Here is an 18,925-nt window from a genome sequence, read left to right as displayed (position 1 = left end):
CTCCACAAACTCCAAGCATTCGCTGAACCCAAACAACGCGCCCGAATAATCATGGCTCGACCCGAATGGCGTTGATGGGTTCGTACTCGCGTTCGAGAATAATAATAAGAATAATAGAAAGAAGAGTTAGTTTGTAACATAGGACATTGTTGGAGTGTGGTATTTGGTTTTGAAGAATGAGGAGATGATGATGATGGGGTTTTAGTGGTGCTAATTGTGTGGATCATTATAATTATTAAAGTTAATGATGCATTAGTAACTCCTTGGTGGGGAGATGAAGAGTATGGGTTTAAGATTGTAATTATTAAAGTTAATTATGCGTTAGTAACTCCTTGGTGGGGAGATGAAGAGTGTGGGTTTAAGATTGTTCATTAATTGATTGGAAGATCAAAGGTTTTATGCGGCTGCAACAATTGTGGTTAGAGAAGAGAGGAGAAGGTAAGGATAAAGAAGGGACCGCCACGTGGCAAGACTTTAGGGGAAATAATGTATAGGTATAGATTATTGAGACCTCTTCAACTTGTAAGTTTTTATATTACAGTTTCTGAACTTAGTTAATTAAGTTGAGCATGTAATGAAATTTAATGACACCATTTGTTATTAATCTTTAATATGTTTGACTTTATTTTTTCAAAAATAAATATAGTCATTAAATTTGGTGAAATTGATAATAAATTTGATAAAATATTTTAAATTTTGTGACTAAAATTATTCAATTCCAAATAGCATGAGAAGTTTAGATGGTCCCAATTACTTTCGCTCCTCTTTCAAAGATGCTTTGTGCATTTAATAATGAGAAATGCTTTTAAGTTCCTCAAATATATTGACAAAAATTAGTAGAAATATATAAAATTTACCAGAAATATAGACCTTTTTGATTCAACTATCTAAGTTTTTAAAATTTTAAATTTAGTTCCCAAAATCTTTTAATTTATTTAATTTGAGTGATATAATTGTTTACATTAAAAAATTTATAGTTACATAAATTATATAAAATTTGTTACTAAGTTAGTTAAGATAAACGACGTATTCACAAATTTATAGATAGTTGAAACCAAATAGGTGGTAGTTAAGATAAATTTTATATATTTTTATCATAAAAATTTCTAAAATATTTGAATAATTTGTAACAACTATTTAAAATCTTTCATATTATTTATGTGGGCATATTATTAATACATAACATAGGGCTAAAGATGACATGTTATTCATCTCATCTTTATTAAGATAACCCCAATTTTACAGAAAATAATTTGTAAAGAAAAAAAAAAGATTACAACGTAATTAATAGGAATAGTTAAAATTTAAAAATAAAGATTAAATGAACAGCATATTAATATTTTAGAGTTTTATTTTTCGAACGTAAATTTGAATAGAATTTATCATCGTAACAAAAGTTTAAAGTATTAACTTACTAAATACCTATTTTCTTTATTATTTTATTAAATATTTTTTAAAATTTTGGAGTATAAAAATGAGTATAAAGGACACTTAGAATACGCATATAATAATTGTTTTATTTCATGGGAAATGTACCATTTTTTATAAAGCTAAAGGGAACATTTGCATAGACACACATTAAAGGCTATAATAATTGGGGTAAAATGTATGGCACCCCCTCAACTATAGATTATTATGAAGTACATCACTCCACTATATTTTTGTATGATGGAGACATTCTTAAATTTAAAATTTTTGAAATCAAATAATTTTATTAAAATATAGGATAGTTCTCATATGAGTTAGGGTATTCTCATTTTATTGTTCTATGGTTTAAAAAATTTAGCTTAGATATCTTTATTTTATTGTGAAAACTTACTATTAAATTAAATGGTAAATAATATATTTTACAATCTATATAGTGGCGAAGTATAAATTCTAATAGAGTAAAATTTTATGAAAAGAAATATATGATGTACATCTATTCATCTTAGAATGAAAATTTTTTACTAATCATATCGATATAACTAATAAAGATTATTCCACCATAGATAGATAGAGTGTACATTATTCATTTCTTTTGAGCTGTATAAATAGCTTTTATCAAATACTGCATTTTAATACCTTACAATTTATAAAATTTACCACTCTATTATCATGTGGTTTGTAAATTATAATATTTTAATCTCTCACTTAATTACAGATTTTTTTAGTGATATAAAGAGAAAACTAGGAGTAAAAATTAAAAGTGAAACTTAATGAGAATGTGTAAAACAACCTCTTTTGGCATTATTGGCATTTTTTTTAAAAAAAATTATTATTTCACGTAAAGATAATTAAAAAAGTAAAAAAATGCAACATTTCTTCCTGCACTATTATACATAAATTTATAAAAAAAATCGACGATAATAACTCCGATGTTATCCATAATTACTTTAGATGTAAAAAAATCTCAAGCAATCTATCTCAACCTCCCATATTATTTCACATAAAAAGTTAATCAAACAATAAAAAAACAACAACACAACCAAACTATCTAAAAATTTTCTCTTCAAAAAAAATAATAATAATAAAGTTGTGGCGGCTATCTCAAAATAAGCTATAGTTGAGGGGGTCTTTATACTATTTGCAACTATTAGTAAAGAGCAAATCTGTTGAATTGATCAATAGATTCTCCCCCCTTGAGCATTGTGAAGCCCTTTTTTTTTTTGGTTCCATTTCCATTCCCATTTCCTTCTCACAAATAGCTTTTAGGTGAGAGAGGTGGTCTCCACGCGCAAACACCTCACGCCCAAGAAGAAGAAGAAGAGAGAGAGAGAGAGAGAGAGAGAGAGAGAGGGAGGGTTGAGTGCAAAAATACAAGGAGCCCCAAAGATTCGATCTTCATAGCTTTGGTCCCCCTCGCGCCCCGTCTCCTTCGTTCGGTCCCGATCTTTGGATGGTTTTATTTGATGGGTGGTTGGTATCTTGGCGTTCTCTCCCTCTCCCGTTTCTGGGTTGTCGGTCACCATTTGTAAGTTTGGGGCATTTTGGTGTTCTTGAGGCTTACTTCGTCGAAATAGGGATCTAGGGAGAGTTTTTGGATGTTGGGTTCCTTCAAGCAGGGGTTTTTATAGCCAAAGTTGCTATTTTTACGGAGGAGTTTGGTGTTGCCTCCCTTTCCTGTTTGTAAATTTGGGGCGTTTTGGTGTTCTTGAGGCTTCCTCGTTGAAATGGGGATCTAGGGAGAGTTCTTGGGTGTTGGTGTTTCTCCGAGGAGGGATTTTTATTGCCAAAGTTGCAATTTTTATGAAGAAATTTGTTCAGTTTGGTTATCTCCAGCTATGTTCCTGATTAAGCACTTGCGTGGTTGTTAGTGCTTTTTCCCTTTTTCTCGTGATTGCAAACTGTTTGTTTCTTTTCCCCAACTAATTTGCTTTACCGTTCTTGTTGGGTTGGGGCAATTAATGTTCTGTGGTTGATTAAGTAGGCATTTCTATTGTTGGGTTTCTTTCCAAAGAGTTATATTTTAAAAGGAAAAAATGGCTGATAGAAGCACTCAGCATTCGGGTTTCCGATGCCGGAAAACCCTCTCGTGTTGGTTCGCCCTCGCGGTCCTCCTCGTCGTGTCGTCGTTTATGATCTGCTTGAATTCCACGGGCCGGCCGCATTTCGTCGACCGCAATCTCTTGCCCGCCGACAAGGTCTTCTCGGTGATCGAGAAAGCAAACAACCCGCCCCGCCTCCCGATCGAAGAGCGGGCAGTGAATGTGGAGCAACCTCTCTTTGATGAGATTGAAATTAGACAGGAAGAAAAGGCTCGCGATAAGTGTGATCCAAGCAATGCGGTTCTCAAAGTTTATATGTATGATATGCCCCCCGAATTCCACTTCGGCCTTCTAGATTGGAAGCCCGACGGCAAGAGCGTGTGGCCGGATATCCGTGCTAATATTCCGAGTTATCCCGGCGGGTTGAATCTCCAGCACAGCATAGAGTATTGGCTAACACTGGATCTCTTATCGTCGAATTTTCCGGACCGAGTTGGCCCATGTAATGCTATTAGAGTTTATGACTCTCGTGAGGCCGATATTATATTCGTGCCGTTCTTTTCGTCACTGAGCTATAATAGGTACTCGAGAGTTATCCCACCGGAAACCATTTTCAGGGATAAGCTGCTGCAGCAGAAGCTGGTGAGGTATTTAGCTTCTCAAAAAGAGTGGAAGAGATCTGGGGGAAAGGATCATGTAATAGTAGCACACCATCCGAATAGCATGTTGGATGCGAGGTCGGCGCTGTTTCCGTGTGTGTTTATATTATCGGATTTCGGACGGTATAACCCGAAATTGGCTAACTTGGAGAAGGACCTTATTGCTCCCTACAAACATTTGGCCAAAACCTTTGTGAATGATTCAGCTGGGTTCGATGATCGGCCGACTTTGCTATATTTTCGAGGAGCCATCTATAGAAAAGAGGTAAGAGTTGGTTCAATTATTCGAGTTTGACATTTTTTCCTCCTTACCAATGTTTTCCCTTCGTGAATGGTATGGTAACTGGTAAGTAATGCTCTACTATAATTTTAACCGGTAGCTTAACACACGATGTAAATACGTCTTATGAATTACCATGACCGTGAATGAAAAAAAAAAAAAAAAAATGGAACTAGCGGCAGAAGTGTAAGTGTTTATGCTACAATAATATCCATGTCAGGCACATTAAATTTGTTACATCTGACTCATTCTGCCATTTAGGTTAGGATACCAGTCTTTGTCTGAGAATCGCTGACCTCCTAACTTTGTTGACTCTTTTCTTTATTTGAAAAAAAATTGTAGTTATTCATTACTTTAGTGTCTTTTGGTGGAGTAGATTAATGGAGAAATAGCTATAGTGGTGATTGACCCAAAATCTGTCTGCTGGCTCTGTCAATGAGTAGTTGCATGTCCTATTTGTCTTTGACAGTTTTCTCACGCCCGCTTAAGTTTTGCAAGGAGATGGTTGGTATATCTATTTCTTGGCATGCTAATGGTGACTTTTCTCCCTTTTTTTCAACGACCTTAGACATTTTAAGAAAAGTATATGAAGTGATTGGCAGATAAGAGTATATTATGCAAGTTTCCTATCTTATGTTTGTAGAACTTTTAGAAGCGATTAGAGTATTCTTTTCATTATCAGAGGGCCAAGACGAAGCAGTAGGTTCAAGTGATAATGGAACTTAGAAACTGCACAGGAAAGAGATATTTGAAATTCTATGCAGTGGTTACCTACCAAAAATGGTTCGCCATCATAGCGATCATCTTTTCTATGTTTCCTGAATAAAATCATGTTCCGACATAACAAAGTACGCAAAAATAATAATATCTGTTTGGGCATGAGAAAGAGGGATTACTCTTTCATCTGCTTGGAAATGATATCTGGGCGTGATATAGATGGACTAGGCAATTGCATCTGTTCTGACACTTCTGTCTTATGACTTCGTATCATATTACATCCAGTTTAAAATCTTACAGTTCTTTTTGCCAGTTCATTTCTTGTATCCCTGCATTTTGTTGTGTTGATCTTATTGTAATGTTCCCTTAAAGAGTTTCCTTTCAAAGTTGTACCTTAAAGAGTCGTGTTTACATTAGATATTAAGAATAAGTTGATATTGGCATCTCTTGGGTCACCTCATCCCTTTTTGACAAGGGCTTAGGCAGATGTCCAGATTGTCTATCTGTATGATACAACATTCACTTTTAAGAAAATTCAAGGCAAATCCTAGAAACAAATAAGAGCTCACGAAATGTGGGTGGAATTAAACATTCTGAAGCTAGAAATGAGGAAATCATAGGACTGGTCAAATAATATCCTTATATGTTCATTTCTTTTATCTTTGTCTCTTGCATATAAGGTTGCAGCTTGGCAATCCTAACAGCGGGAATGAGCCATCTCTGCAATCATAAGTAAGAATTAAATCAGCAGGATTTTTTCATCTGTTAAATTAAATTTTCCTTTTTGTCAACCAGTATTATACACAAGAATGGCTCTTTGATCTTATAAATGGCTCGTATGCCTTTTGATAGTATCCTGCAGAGTCCAGATGCGTCTCTACTTGTTCGTAACCTTTCAAATCACTGGAAGTCTAGGTGGTCTAGTTCAATGCATCGTACTATGGAAATGCGGCATCCGTTTGAAAAGTTGGAACATATCAGCGTTTTTGACATTCACACACTTGTTAAGAAACATGAATTCCATGAAGGTTCTCGGCTAGCCAAAACCGAGTTTGAAGACAAAGATGTTTCTCTTCTCTGAGTCATTTGTGATAAATCTTGAGAGACTTCGACTGTAGAGACTAGGAATGAGTTCCATAATTTTCCAGCTAAGCATTCAATAAGCTAATCCTTGGGATTTGGTATAGTTTCATAAAGTTTCTATGGTTTTCATTTATCATTGTTATCAATCTTTAGAAGTATTGTACATGCAGGCATAAATGCTTGCTCTTGTAAATTCTTGATGAGTGTTCTTTCAGCTGACAATCTCTATATATGCAAGAAGCAACAAAGAATCATGTGTAGTCTTGCACACTTCAATTTTCTCGATTCAGATCAAGTTTCCAATAATTCATATGCATATGTGAGGAGTTATTTATGGTAATAGTAACTATAACATTCTTTTTCTCTCGTTTTTACAGGGAGGAAACATCCGCCAGGAGCTCTTCTACCTCCTCCGAAATGAGAAGGACATCTACTTCTCCTTCGGTAGTATCCAAGGAAACGGGATCAGCACAGCGAGCCAGGGCATGCAATCGTCTAAATTCTGCCTCAACATCGCTGGCGACACTCCGTCCTCCAATCGGCTGTTTGACGCCATCGCGAGCCACTGCGTTCCCATCATCATCAGCGACGAGATCGAGCTGCCGTTTGAGGACGTCCTCGACTACTCCGAGTTCTGCGTTTTCGTCCGCTCGTCCGATGCCATAAAAGAGGGCTTCTTGATGAAGCTAATCAGAGGAATCGGGCGGGAGGAGTGGACGCGGATGTGGGAGCGGCTCAAGGAGGTCGATCGGTACATCGAGTACCAGTACCCGTCGCGGGAGGACGACGCGGTCCAGATGATCTGGCAGGCGTTGGCGCGGAAGGTGCCGGTGATACGACAGAAGGTGCATAGATCAAGGCGGTTTTTGCGGTTCCCGACTGGGAAGTAGAATTCAATATGAAAGGAATTTGCACGATCTCAAATTTACAATTCTTGTTGTTTGTCCTACCGTCGACCATTATTTCAAGTTTTTTCAGTTAGATTCATTTTTTTCTCTAGTGGGAAGTTGAATAAGTCGATTGAAGACCGATTCTTTCGCAGGTTGATTGTGTAAAGTTGCAGGTAGTGTAGGTTTAGGAAGTTTTTTGTGCTTTGTATACTCTCACAGCAGAAGTATGAGAGTATCTGTTGTAGATTTATTTTTACTCCGTAAAGCGGCGCAATGTAGGTATCTATTATTATTATTGTTGTTATTCTAATCGACTTCGTCGAACTATTCTCCAAGCAAGATAAACTGGCATTATATGGTTCTTGTTGGATTTATGCTCACTTTTTGTGTATGTCTTGGTGATTTTGCGCTTCGGTGCCCTTCGATGAATCACCTTTTAACTTGGTTGGAGACTGTTAATTGATCTGAGCTGAATAAGAGAGTTAGAATTTGCCATATTGGAATCAATGGCCAAGTTAAATCAGTGAATAGTTTTGTTATGCAGTTTGAATTTTTTCTTTCTCTTTCCTTTCCTCCTATTCCCTGCATAAAAAATTGGTATCTTCATGCAACTACAGAGGATTGGTTGTAGCTCATAAACATTTCTTAAAAAGAATTTCCCAAACAAGTTGATCCTCTGGCTCCATCAGGAGGCTTCAAAATAAATATGCAAAGTTTGGGAGCCTCTAAAGCATCAAAACAAGAATGTTTAACCACCGCATTCGCAAACTAAGACTCATTAAGGCACTGCTATTGATCTGAATTGTGTAAACATTCCTTTTTCAATGTCACAAACACTCTGAGAATGACCAAAATCAGATATTTTACAAACTGATGAAGTCAAACTAAAAGTAATCCAAAGCCCATTTATTTCAATATAGCAGCAGGTTAAGACATCAGAGAAACTTTTTTTTTTAAAAGATGTAAACAACTGCTTCACATTGATACACAAAACTCTTGTAATCAGAAGCAAACCATATCCAACAATTGATTCCATACAAATATGACACATTAAGGTCTTGGAGTGATCATTCTGCTCTGTTCCAGTTCTAAATTTTGTCGGCGTCGTTCGTCTTTTTCTATCGTCGTCAGCTGAACTATAACTGCCCAGTAACGTGATACGAGTACAATGCTGCTGCTACTTTCGCGGCGAATATCCAACATCTTATCTAACTCTTCTTTCACTTGCAGGCGCGGAGGAGATGCAACATACGTCTGAAATTGAAAGAAATAGCATAAATAATACAATCACCAATATACAGTGGATATTAGTAACCAATCTATTTTTCATATAGTTCTGACAAAAAAAGGGCATTTTTTTTTTCATATGATGAAAAGTTTGATCTGCATTCGAATTACACCAAATAAGTATACGAAAGAACTGATTAAGGGAAAAGAAGAAGAAAAGAAAAAAAGGGAAAAAGAAATACAAAAATTTGAAAAAAATGCAAGCAGTTAATCGAATATAAGCTCAAGATGCCAATACTTTGAACAAACAAAAATTAGGGGATAAAAAATTGTTGTAAATTTTAAAAAAAAGAAAATAATAAATGATAAAAGCAAACAATTCTCGGAGACAAAAAAAAAAGAAAATTAAAAAAATCTTTCTTTAAATAACAACTACCAGCGAAAATAACCAAAAACGAAACCGATCTAAAAAATTTTTAAAAAAATCGGAAAAAACAGAGAAAATGGAGAGGGGTTTTGGGGGGGAGCCCGCGCGGCCGTCATCGCACACCCTAGGGTTTCTTCGTGCTCCGACCGCGAGCACTCGTCATCGCGGGGGCGACGCGGCGTCGCTTGCGCGCGCGCTCTCGCCGCTCCCCGCGCCGAGACGCCGCAAACGGGCGCCCGCGGGACCGCTCGCCGCGGGGGCAACGAGCTCGGCGGGGAGAAGGGAGCGTCGGAGAGCGCGAGCACGGCGGGCGCCGCCGCCGCCGCAGCGTCCCGCTCGGATAAGATCAAGTAGTGTTCATGGAGAAAACCCTAGCTAGGGTTTCACGGGCCATTTTATAGGTAGGGGAAAGGGTCGGTGTGGTGCACTCTCAGGTACTGTTTAGTTTACAAATGAGCCGTACTCACTTACATTTCAAAAAAAAAAAAAAAAAAGAGACTCCAAAATAAATTTATTTATTAAAATTTCTATTAAATTATTGTTAACTATTTTTTTAAAACTAATTTTAGGTTTTTTTTTTCCTTATTAGATAAGTCAAATTGATGCTTTATTACTTTCAATGAAGGTGATATATTCTATCTAAATTTATAAATTTATCAACTTTGAGGAAGAAATTGTTCAAAAATAATTTTAATTATGTCTCTATATAAGAAAAAAAAATAATCTAAATTATAAGTTGTTGAGCCAGTTAGGCGCGAACAGCTGGCACACCGGGTCCATATCCGTAAGACGGCTAAAGCGGTACACCGGACGCATACAAGCCGCACTGGACCGAGGAGTTATAACAACCGCAAGCAGTTACGAGCGGTTCCGATCGGCCGAAGGTGGTCCTACGAATCAGGAGATAGTGGTTGATCGTGTAAGAGCAATAACTGACGCAAAGGCGGTTCTATAAATAGGCATACGATACCCTGAAAAAGGGTCTTCGCCCCTGCGCACAAAAGACCACCTTTATTTTTCTGCATCTTTCTATTCTCGCATTTACTTGGTTTTTCCTAGGAGTAGTTCCTATAACTTAGATCTTTGGAGTCTGTCTGCCCCATGGGCATCACTCCCTTATAGAATATACTTCGAGTCTGTCTGCCCCATGGGCATCACTCCCTTGTAGAATATACTTGGAGTCTGTCTGCCCCACGGGCATCACTCCCTTGTTATTGTACTTTTCTATTTTCTATTCAATAGAAAGTCACGTTCGGTTATTCAGGCCGACCAGATTTTGTGTTGTGCTAGCCATTTGGCTCATCTCCTGGCTTAATTTTTGACTTTCCCCGCATATTCGGCTCATCCAGCCGAACCGAAGAGTGAAAAGAGTTTTCGGACCCGGCTGATTCGATTCCTCATCAGCCGAATCGCTTGATCCAGTCGAAGGGCGCAAACTTCGAGGGTCACTATCTGCAGCCGTTTCGCATCCTGACGCGCTTCCCCAGGAAGATCGTTGACCAGGTCAAGAGTCAGGACGTTCGGCACGCAACAATTTTTTGGCACGCCCGGTGGGACTCTCTTTTGAGGTAAATTTACATTCTATTTAAAACATGGCTGACGATAACGCCATGAATCTCCGTAATCAGGCTATTCCAGAAATTCTGGGAGTGAACAGCCCAGTAATTCGAAGAATAACGTAGAGCGCCAAGCGGTTTTACCTGTTGAGGGTGAGACTAGTGGTCAATCTGGCCAACAGGAGCCTAGCTTGACCCAAGCGCTTGGTCAAATGACTCGGGTCCTACAAACTTTGAACCAGAATAGTCACGCAAGTACCGCACGGCTGGATGCCGTTTTGGCTGCAATCACGCCCTCTAACGAGAACATAGCCCGAATAGGGCAATTGTTAGCTCGAAATGAACAGCCGATAGCAGGCCTACAAGTGCCTGCGATAACGCCGGTGTTACAAAATCCAGTAACGCCGGTGGTTGGTCAGCCCCAATATCAGGAGGCACAATATCAAGTGGCTTATAGACCGGTTGTTGGTAACGCCGGTCAACAGCCGGAAGTGGCTTGGGGGTTACCTCCACCCCCTCCAGTTGCAACCTACCAGCCCGAAAATGTAGGGGCTAGGGGGCAGGTTTTGAATGGGTAAGGAATTAATCCCTTAGTACAAAATCTCGGTGCACAACAATCACCGAACCCGGTACCAGCGCAAGTTCCTCTACAAGGAATTAACAATGAGATATATGCGCAAATAGAGGAGGCCATCCGAAACACTCTCGGAGTAGGCACAAGGCCGGCAATGCGGCCTGTATTTAGATCACCATATCCTACTAATATAGATGTAGAACATCCATATCCGGCAAACTGGAAGATGCCGAAATTTGACAAATTTTCTGGCGATGAGACCGAGAATACAGTCGAACACGTTGCTCGATTCACAGCCCAATGCTGCGAAGCAGCGGCAGATCCTTTTCTAAAATTAAGATTATTCAATACTTCACTTACCAAGACTGCCTTCACTTGGTACACGAGTCTGCCTGCTAATTCAGTCTGAGACTGGGACGAATTAGAGGATAAATTTTATGAGCAATTCTATAGAACCGAGCCGGAGTTGTCGGTTGCAGATTTAGCTCAATTTAGACAAAAAACAGGAGAATCGGTTGATAAATATTTGAACCGATTCAAGACGGCTCGAAGTCGATGTTTTGTAAGGATGCTGGAATCAGAATTTGCCAAAATGACATTTAACGGCATGCATTTTAAAATTAAAGATCATTTTGAGGATAAGTTCTTTCCAAATCTTTTTGATTTGGGAATTCGAGTTGCTCAATACGAGCAATTTCGAAAAGGGAATAATGAAGATCGGCCTAGATGGAGCCGAAACAAGGATTGGGGTAAAGGGACAGAGAAAAATATTTTTTTTTTTTGAAGAATCCTTGGCTCATGAAGAGCCGAATTCATCTGAAGAGGCAGAAGATTCGGCGGATGAGGCCAAAATCTGTGCTACCGAGATGGTAAGAAACAGTCAACCGTATAAGTGTGCTTTGCTGAAACCTGCAAAATCAAAAGAAGCAAAGGCACAAATATCAGCATTTAGTTATTCATTTGATATAACAAAGACCGATCTTATTTTCGATCGGTTGTTAAAGGATGGACGAATTAAGTTACAGGAAGGTCAAACTATACCTCCTGTAGAAGAAATGAAACGCAGAAGATACTGCAAATGACACCATTCATGGAGTCATAAAACTTGTGAGTGTACTGCCTTTAAGAGGCAAATTCAAAAAGAGATAAATGAGGGTCGGCTGATCTTTGCCGACCAAGAAATTAAGGATATGGAAATTGATAAGAATCCTTTTCCATCACAAGTCAACGTCATAAATATGAAAGGGAAAGGAAAAGCGACTGCGAAAAGGCAGATACAAGAAGAAATAGAGGAGGGTCGGCTCATATTGGCCGACCAAGAAAACGAAAATAAAATAATTAACAAAAGTTCATTTCCGTTTCAGGTCAATATGGTGAATATTAAAGGGAAATAAGTTTTGGACAAGGAGACCGCTGACAACGTGGCCCATGCCAAGAAACACCTTCGACTATGCATCAGGTGCAAGGCCGAAATGACGAAGAGAGACTGGGAAGCCATCGTGAATGCCAAGAAAAGGGGGAACGAATGGAATGAGCTGATGGCGTTCCCTGAGGATTGTGGTGACATTCCTGATAGCGAAAATCAAGAAGAGGAAGGCTCGGATGCAGCCTCTAATGATACGGAACCGGAAGTAGATTCGGTTCAACGCAAGAAAGATATGCTCATGCAGAAGATTCTGCATGATTACTACAACAACATGCAGAAGATTCTGCATGATTACTACAACAACAGGCGTGGAGAACGTCATAGCCGATGGGACTACCAAGATAGACCATTCGGCTCCAAGCAAAGGTTTCCTGGATATCAGCCACACTAGCAACAGCAAGCCAGGTCGAGACCAGAACCAGAATTTGAAGGAATGACCGAGGGGGACATAGAATCCTCGGTCAGAGACTAGTCAACGAACTCGGCATTCAGCCTTGGCCGAGACCATGGAAAAGAAGAGAAATTCTAAAAAATCATTTAAGAACAGTAAAAGTACCGTCAAATGTGCCGGTGGATGAATGGCACGAAGTCGAAGTTAAACCATCGGCCAGATGGCAGGGGCCGATGTTAACAAAAACCCAAAAGCGTCGGCAGTAGAGGATGTAAGCCGAGGCACGTCAACATTATGAAGAGGCGAAAGGGATGAGGCTCAACGTATGGAGACGCCCGGATGAGCAGCCACACCCTTTTCGTCTGATGAGGAATGACCATGAGGCAGGCGGCTCATCGCCTGCCCTACAGTTGAAGTCAAGAATAGAACGGCCAACTGAGGCCGAGTTAGAAGAGAAAATGACCAGGAGGGAGTTGGAAGATAAAATAACTTCCCTCAAGACGATAATCAAGAGAGAAAGGTGGCCTCCTAAAGAGAGGGAGGTCCGTATGGAGAGCGACTCCTCAGCCGAAACGGCCAAGGAGTCAGAAGAGAAGAAACAAAGAGTGAAAGGAAAATCGGCTGATGAATCAACGGCCGAGGTGAATATGGTGTACGCTCTGCCTCAATCCTTCAAAGCAGAGTTTGTTGAGTACGAGGAATTCAGAGAAGAAGAAGAAAATGGGCTTACCGTAGCCCAATTACAGCTAGAGGATGTTTGACGGGCCGATGCGGTGGTTTTTGGGAAACCATCGGCCATGCAGAAGAGGTTCATCAGGCCTTTTTTATAAAAGCTTTAATAGAAGGCCGGCCGGTAGGCCGAGTTATGGTGGACGGCGGCGCTATGGTGAATGTGTTGCCTACTTTTTTTTTTTCAAAAAGTTGGGCAAAGATGAAGACGAATTGAAACCCACCGATTCAATCATGACCGATTTTACAGGAAACGGTCAGCAAGCTCGAGGAGTGCTCACTACCGAACTCACGGTAGGTTCAAAAACTCTAAAAACTGTGTTTTTCGTAGTGAATGCAGATAGCCACTACAATTTGCTTTTGGGAAGGGATTGGATACACTCAAATGAGTGTGTACTCTCTACACTCCACGAAAAATTGTTCCAGTGGGTAGGAGATAAGGTGGAAGAAGTCAGGGCCGAAGGACGGCCTCAGATGATAAATGTCAATATGGAGGACATCGGCGACACCAATTGGGTCGATGCTGATCCGGATCAGATTTCGTTTGTAAGAGTGACGGAGGAGGGGATTCAATTAATTCTCTCCAAAGATATCAATACTATGGTGGCTGATGAGGAGCCACCTAAATGATTGAAATGGAGTCCCAGAAATCGAGAATAGAGGCTGGGCATAAGCCTCTACAAGACGAGCCGATCAAAAAGATCGGCTATGGAGATGATTCGACTGCTATAGCTGATGTGGTAGCACCCGACAATTCGGCCAATAAGGCCGAAGAAGCCATAAAGGATTCGGCTCATAAAGCCGAGGAAGAAAGCCAAATGAAATTAGTCTTTGAGACTGATGAATCATATGAGATGAATAGACAAACAGCGGAAATGAAGCTAGAAGAATCGCCTATAAAAGCCGACGAAAAAAAACTAGAGACCCAAGATTTGTTGATAGAAGTAAACCTGGGGTCCTATGAAGACAACAGGCCGACGTTTATAAGTTCTAAGCTGTCGGCTCAGCAACAGGAAGAATTGAAGAAACTGTTGAAGGAATACAAGGACTGCTTCGCTTGGAGCTATAAAGAAATGCCAGGTCTAAGCCAAGAGATCGTAGAACATCGGCTGCCCATCAAAAAAGGGTTCAAGCCTTTTAGACAACCGGCTCGTAGGTTTGAGCCGAGTATTGTACTTCAAATTAAAAATAAAATTGAAAATCTTTTAAAGACCGGATTTATTAGAGCGGCCCGTTATGTTGATTGGGTGTCTAATATAGTTCCAGTGCGTAAAAAGAATGGCAAACTTAGAGTTTGTATTGATTTTAGGAATTTGAATTTAGCTACACCTAAAGACGAATATCGAATGCCAATAGCCGATATATTAGTAGATTCGGGTGCAGGTAATGAGATCCTGTCCTTTATGGATGGATATGCTGGTTATAATCAAATTTACATTGCTGAGAGAGATGTGGCTAAAACGGCTTTTAGATGCCCCGATTCAATTGGAACCTTTGAATGGGTTGTTGTGCCGTTCGGCTTAAAAAATGCCGGAGCTACTTATCAGAGAGCAATGAATTTTATTTTTCATGATTTAATCGGCAAAAAGTTGGAAGTACATATCGATGATATAGTTGTAAAATCTCAATCACAAGCTGAACATTGGAGCGATATGAAATTCGCCTTTGAGAGAATGAGAAAATATAATTTAAAAATGAACCCTTTAAAATGCGCTTTTGGAGTTTCTGCAGGAAAACTTTTGGGATTTTTAGTGCATAAAAAAGGGATCGAAATTGATAAAAATAAGGCGAGAGCAATACGTGAATTACCGCCACCCAAGTGCAAAAAGGAGCTACAAAGTTTGCTAGGAAAGATTAATTATCTTCGGCGGTTTATATCTAACTTAGCCGGAAGGATCGGGGTTTTTACTCCATTTCTTTGGCTGAAAGATAAAGAAGAATTCATTTGGACAGAGGAACAGCAGGAGGCATTCGAAAATATAAAAAGATACTTATCAAATTCTCCAGTATTGGTACCTCCGAAGACAAATCAGCCGATGAAATTATATATATCGACTGCAGAAGAAAATTTGGGATGCTTGTTAGCTTAAGAAAATGAAGAAAAGGAAGAACAAGCCATTTATTATCTAAGCCGACGTCTTTTAGTTACTGAAAAAAGGTATTCGACTATTGAAAAGTTATGTTTGGCTTTATATTATTCATGTGCGAAGTTAAGATATTATATTTTACTAACTGAAGTATCGGTAATATGTAAAACCGACTTGGTAAAATATATTTGATGCATTTAGCTTAGTTTTGTTTTTTTTTTAGTTCTTGATGATGATGATGTATTTAGCTAAGATGAACTTTGTTTGGTTAATGCTTTAGGTGTTTGCTTTCGTTGTTTGACTATGAACTATGAAGTGTGAACTTTAGTTTGTTTGATCTTCTTGATACCATCATCTTGACTATGTTTTGAGAATGTTTTTGTAGGAATAATTCAAGACTTCAAGACTCCATGTCTAAGTCATAGAGTTTGTATTAAGGTTGTAAAAGTGTAAATTTCTTTTATTGGATTGATCATGCAGGAGATTATCGTTTGGTGATTGCGATGATCTTCTTTTTATGACTTATTGGTTGTATACGAACTTTGTGGTATATTTTGTCACGAAATCGCCAAAGGGGGACATTGTTAAGGATTTTATAGGTTGGCGAATTTCGTAAAATTGTTTGGAGTCTTGAAGAGTTGATCGCAGAAGTTTTGGAGAAGAGATTCAAATTGGAGGACGAAAACTCATTCGGATAGCTCGACACCTAAGGTATAAATAAAAAATCATTTGTGGTGAAAATACCTAATTAGAATAAGTTCAGAAGGCTTGGATTGCTTTAAAATAACTTTTCTGAAAATTCAATGTGTCTGGACCCTGGTCCCTAGATGGAAGACGGTCCCCTACAGGTCTCACTCGCGTGATTCCGTGATGCCAACCGGCCCACTTATGAGAGACCGTTCCCGAACTATGGTGCTGTCTGTCGCGCAGCCAGGGACCTGGTTCCAAGTTTGAGAGACGCGGTTCCCAACTTGGTTTTGTTACGCAGAAGAGGGACGCTGCGTTCCTCACTTGAGAACCGGTCTCTACAACCGGTTCTGCTCGAGAAGACCGTCCTAGGACGACAAATAGGTTTAAAAAAGACTTTGTAAATGCCCTAGTCTACTTCTAAGTCTTCTAAACTATAAAATAAGCTATGGGTCATTCCAAAAAGTTGAAGGCTTGAATATTACCAAGATTTAAACCCCCTAGAAACTTATTTTTTCGTTTTTCAATGTCGATTCAACAACAAGTTATTACAACTACAATCTACTGATTCTTCGTTTACTCAAGAACTCATACAGAAGCAAGATTGTATTTATTAAAGGAACGATCCACATAGCTTATGTATTCAAAAGGTTAAATCCATCACAAATCTTCAATTCTACAAGCTCGCTGGAAGAGTCGCTGCGGGATCCGACGGGTGAAGCCGAGGATCGTGATCCTTCGAGATTAGGCTTGACGCTGCGTAAGGAGTTGCCGGCTAGTTGCATTGGCTGGATCCTATCAGATGCGAGGACCGACAAGTTACCATCAACAAGAATCGATAAAATTGAGTCCGTGTATTTTTGGTCGAAATCACTGTACTCAAGTCTTATGGATTCTTTGCGGAACCGGTCCCAGTGGGTTTTTTACTACCGAATTGTGAGTTTTCCCACTAAATCTCGGTGGTTCGCGTTCAATATCCGCTACTTCTTTTAATGCAATCGAGGTTTCGATTGCCGGATTTACACCTATTCAACAGCCCCCCTATTACTGACCTTTAGATCCCGGGATCCATACTCAACAAGTTATCAGAGCGGGTAACGGTGTAATACATGCTGAGGGGGTAAACGATCAATCGGCCCCGCCTTCATGCACTATACTATCGGCTTAGGAAAGTCCGATGAGGGCGTTTCTTATTGCAACGACGAGCGGGTTTGGAAGCCATTCGAAATGATGAAAAATCCGACTCCTGAAGTTCAAGAATGTACGGCCGAACCTAAAGAATAATGATAAATAGGAAAAGAACTATCTCGTTCAACAGGAAAGGTATTAATTGCTTATTCAATACATTTAAACCAAACTGAATTTTCATCAGCTCCCGGCGTGCAAACCGCCAAAGAGATTTGGGACACTTGCGAGTTACACACGAGGTTACATATTTGTTAAGATCAAAATTCAAAGCACTAAGATTGATTCATTCTGTATGGAAAGAAACATGAATCTTTTACCGTGTAATAATACCCGTTTGCAAGCATGTACAACACTGTGCTAACTGGGCAAAATTCCATTCCAAAATGTTCGAAAAATTGAGAACTGCCGTACCCGAACAGGATCCCGTCTTAAGTGCGCATCGAACGGTTAAACATCCTGATGAACTCCAAGTAGGCAGAACTATAGGCCTTTCAAAAACTTAATGAAATACTTCCATCAATTCAGCTTCTTCCAAGTCTTTCTCTAAAGCCTCAGGGATGCTTAAAATCAACAAAAGGAGATGTTCTGTGCAACCTCTTCAGATTCAGATCGGAGCAAAGCTGAGGACTTGAAAAATAAACTTGCACTCTAACAAGATAGTTCCGTCGGAAACTAGAAAAGAAGTTCCTCCCAATCTACTTCATCCAAGACAACAAATCAAGGGGGTTCGCATCTTCTTTCCTCGCAAATACAGAAAATCTGATAACTCCAAAAGGACTCGACAAAAGAATGAAAAGCAGTGAAGGTCAAATGCAATGCTACAATGTAGGGGCTTTGCATATAGCATCTAGACTGCCTAATAAAAATCATTGAAAATGAAAGCTAGCAAGCATACTTGGGACACTCCTCATACGGACGATTCACTTCAAGTAAAGAGAATGTGAAGCCACGGCCTAATTGCACACATTCAACCTTCAAATGGTTTTAGCATCTGCGACTTCGACCTATACACTAAACAAGAGAAATCATCTTCGGAGGACTGCTCGATGAGAATCGGACATAGACTGACAGTAGCAGCATATCAACATGTTTGATCGAAGAATGGCTACAACATAACAAGAGACTGCGCGAATCTGCATGAATTGGAAACAAAGAATCAACACATGGCTCGTTAACAAAGGATCTAGAGCAAGAAAGAGATGGTTGACATAAGGCTCTACAACTCTTTGCTGCTGAAAGGTTCGTTACTTGAAAAAGAAAGAGGAACTCAAATGGAGAACATCACGTAATCTCTGACAAGCAAAATTCAGAATCTAAGACGAATCAAATATAATTCACCAAGACGACATTTCAACTGAAGTCGATTTGAACCAATTTCGTTCTGATGCTCGAGCAAGACTAGACATAGATGCTTGGAATGTCAACAATAAACTTGGACTTGGTTATGAAACGGACCTATGTTACCAAGCAACAAGAAAGATGGCGGACATTCACAACTGCCTCCTAAGCTCTATGTGGTAAATCTCCCTCCTCAAAA

General features: G+C 39.4%; 1 protein-coding gene and 1 long non-coding RNA gene across 2 annotated transcripts; one reads left to right on the top strand and one right to left on the bottom strand.

Annotated features, from left to right (window-relative positions):
* On the top strand, window positions 2,599-7,476 carry LOC109719443 (probable arabinosyltransferase ARAD1). Its single transcript, XM_020246135.1, has 2 exons — window positions 2,599-4,391; window positions 6,584-7,476. The coding sequence occupies exons 1-2, from the start codon at window positions 3,462-3,464 to the stop codon at window positions 7,094-7,096; spliced, it is 1,443 nt and encodes a 480-aa protein (XP_020101724.1). The 5' UTR covers window positions 2,599-3,461; the 3' UTR covers window positions 7,097-7,476.
* On the bottom strand, window positions 7,914-9,149 carry LOC109719121. The gene is made up of 2 exons (XR_002218613.1): window positions 8,874-9,149; window positions 7,914-8,350 (listed from the first exon to the last, which is right to left on the bottom strand). It is a non-coding gene; the product is annotated as an uncharacterized LOC109719121 (long non-coding RNA).

Source organism: Ananas comosus, linkage group 13 (genome assembly GCF_001540865.1).
Source record: "Ananas comosus cultivar F153 linkage group 13, ASM154086v1, whole genome shotgun sequence".
Classification (NCBI taxonomy): domain Eukaryota; kingdom Viridiplantae; phylum Streptophyta; class Magnoliopsida; order Poales; family Bromeliaceae; genus Ananas; species Ananas comosus.
Note: the sequence above shows the minus strand (reverse complement) of the source record. Positions and strands in the feature narration are given on the sequence as shown.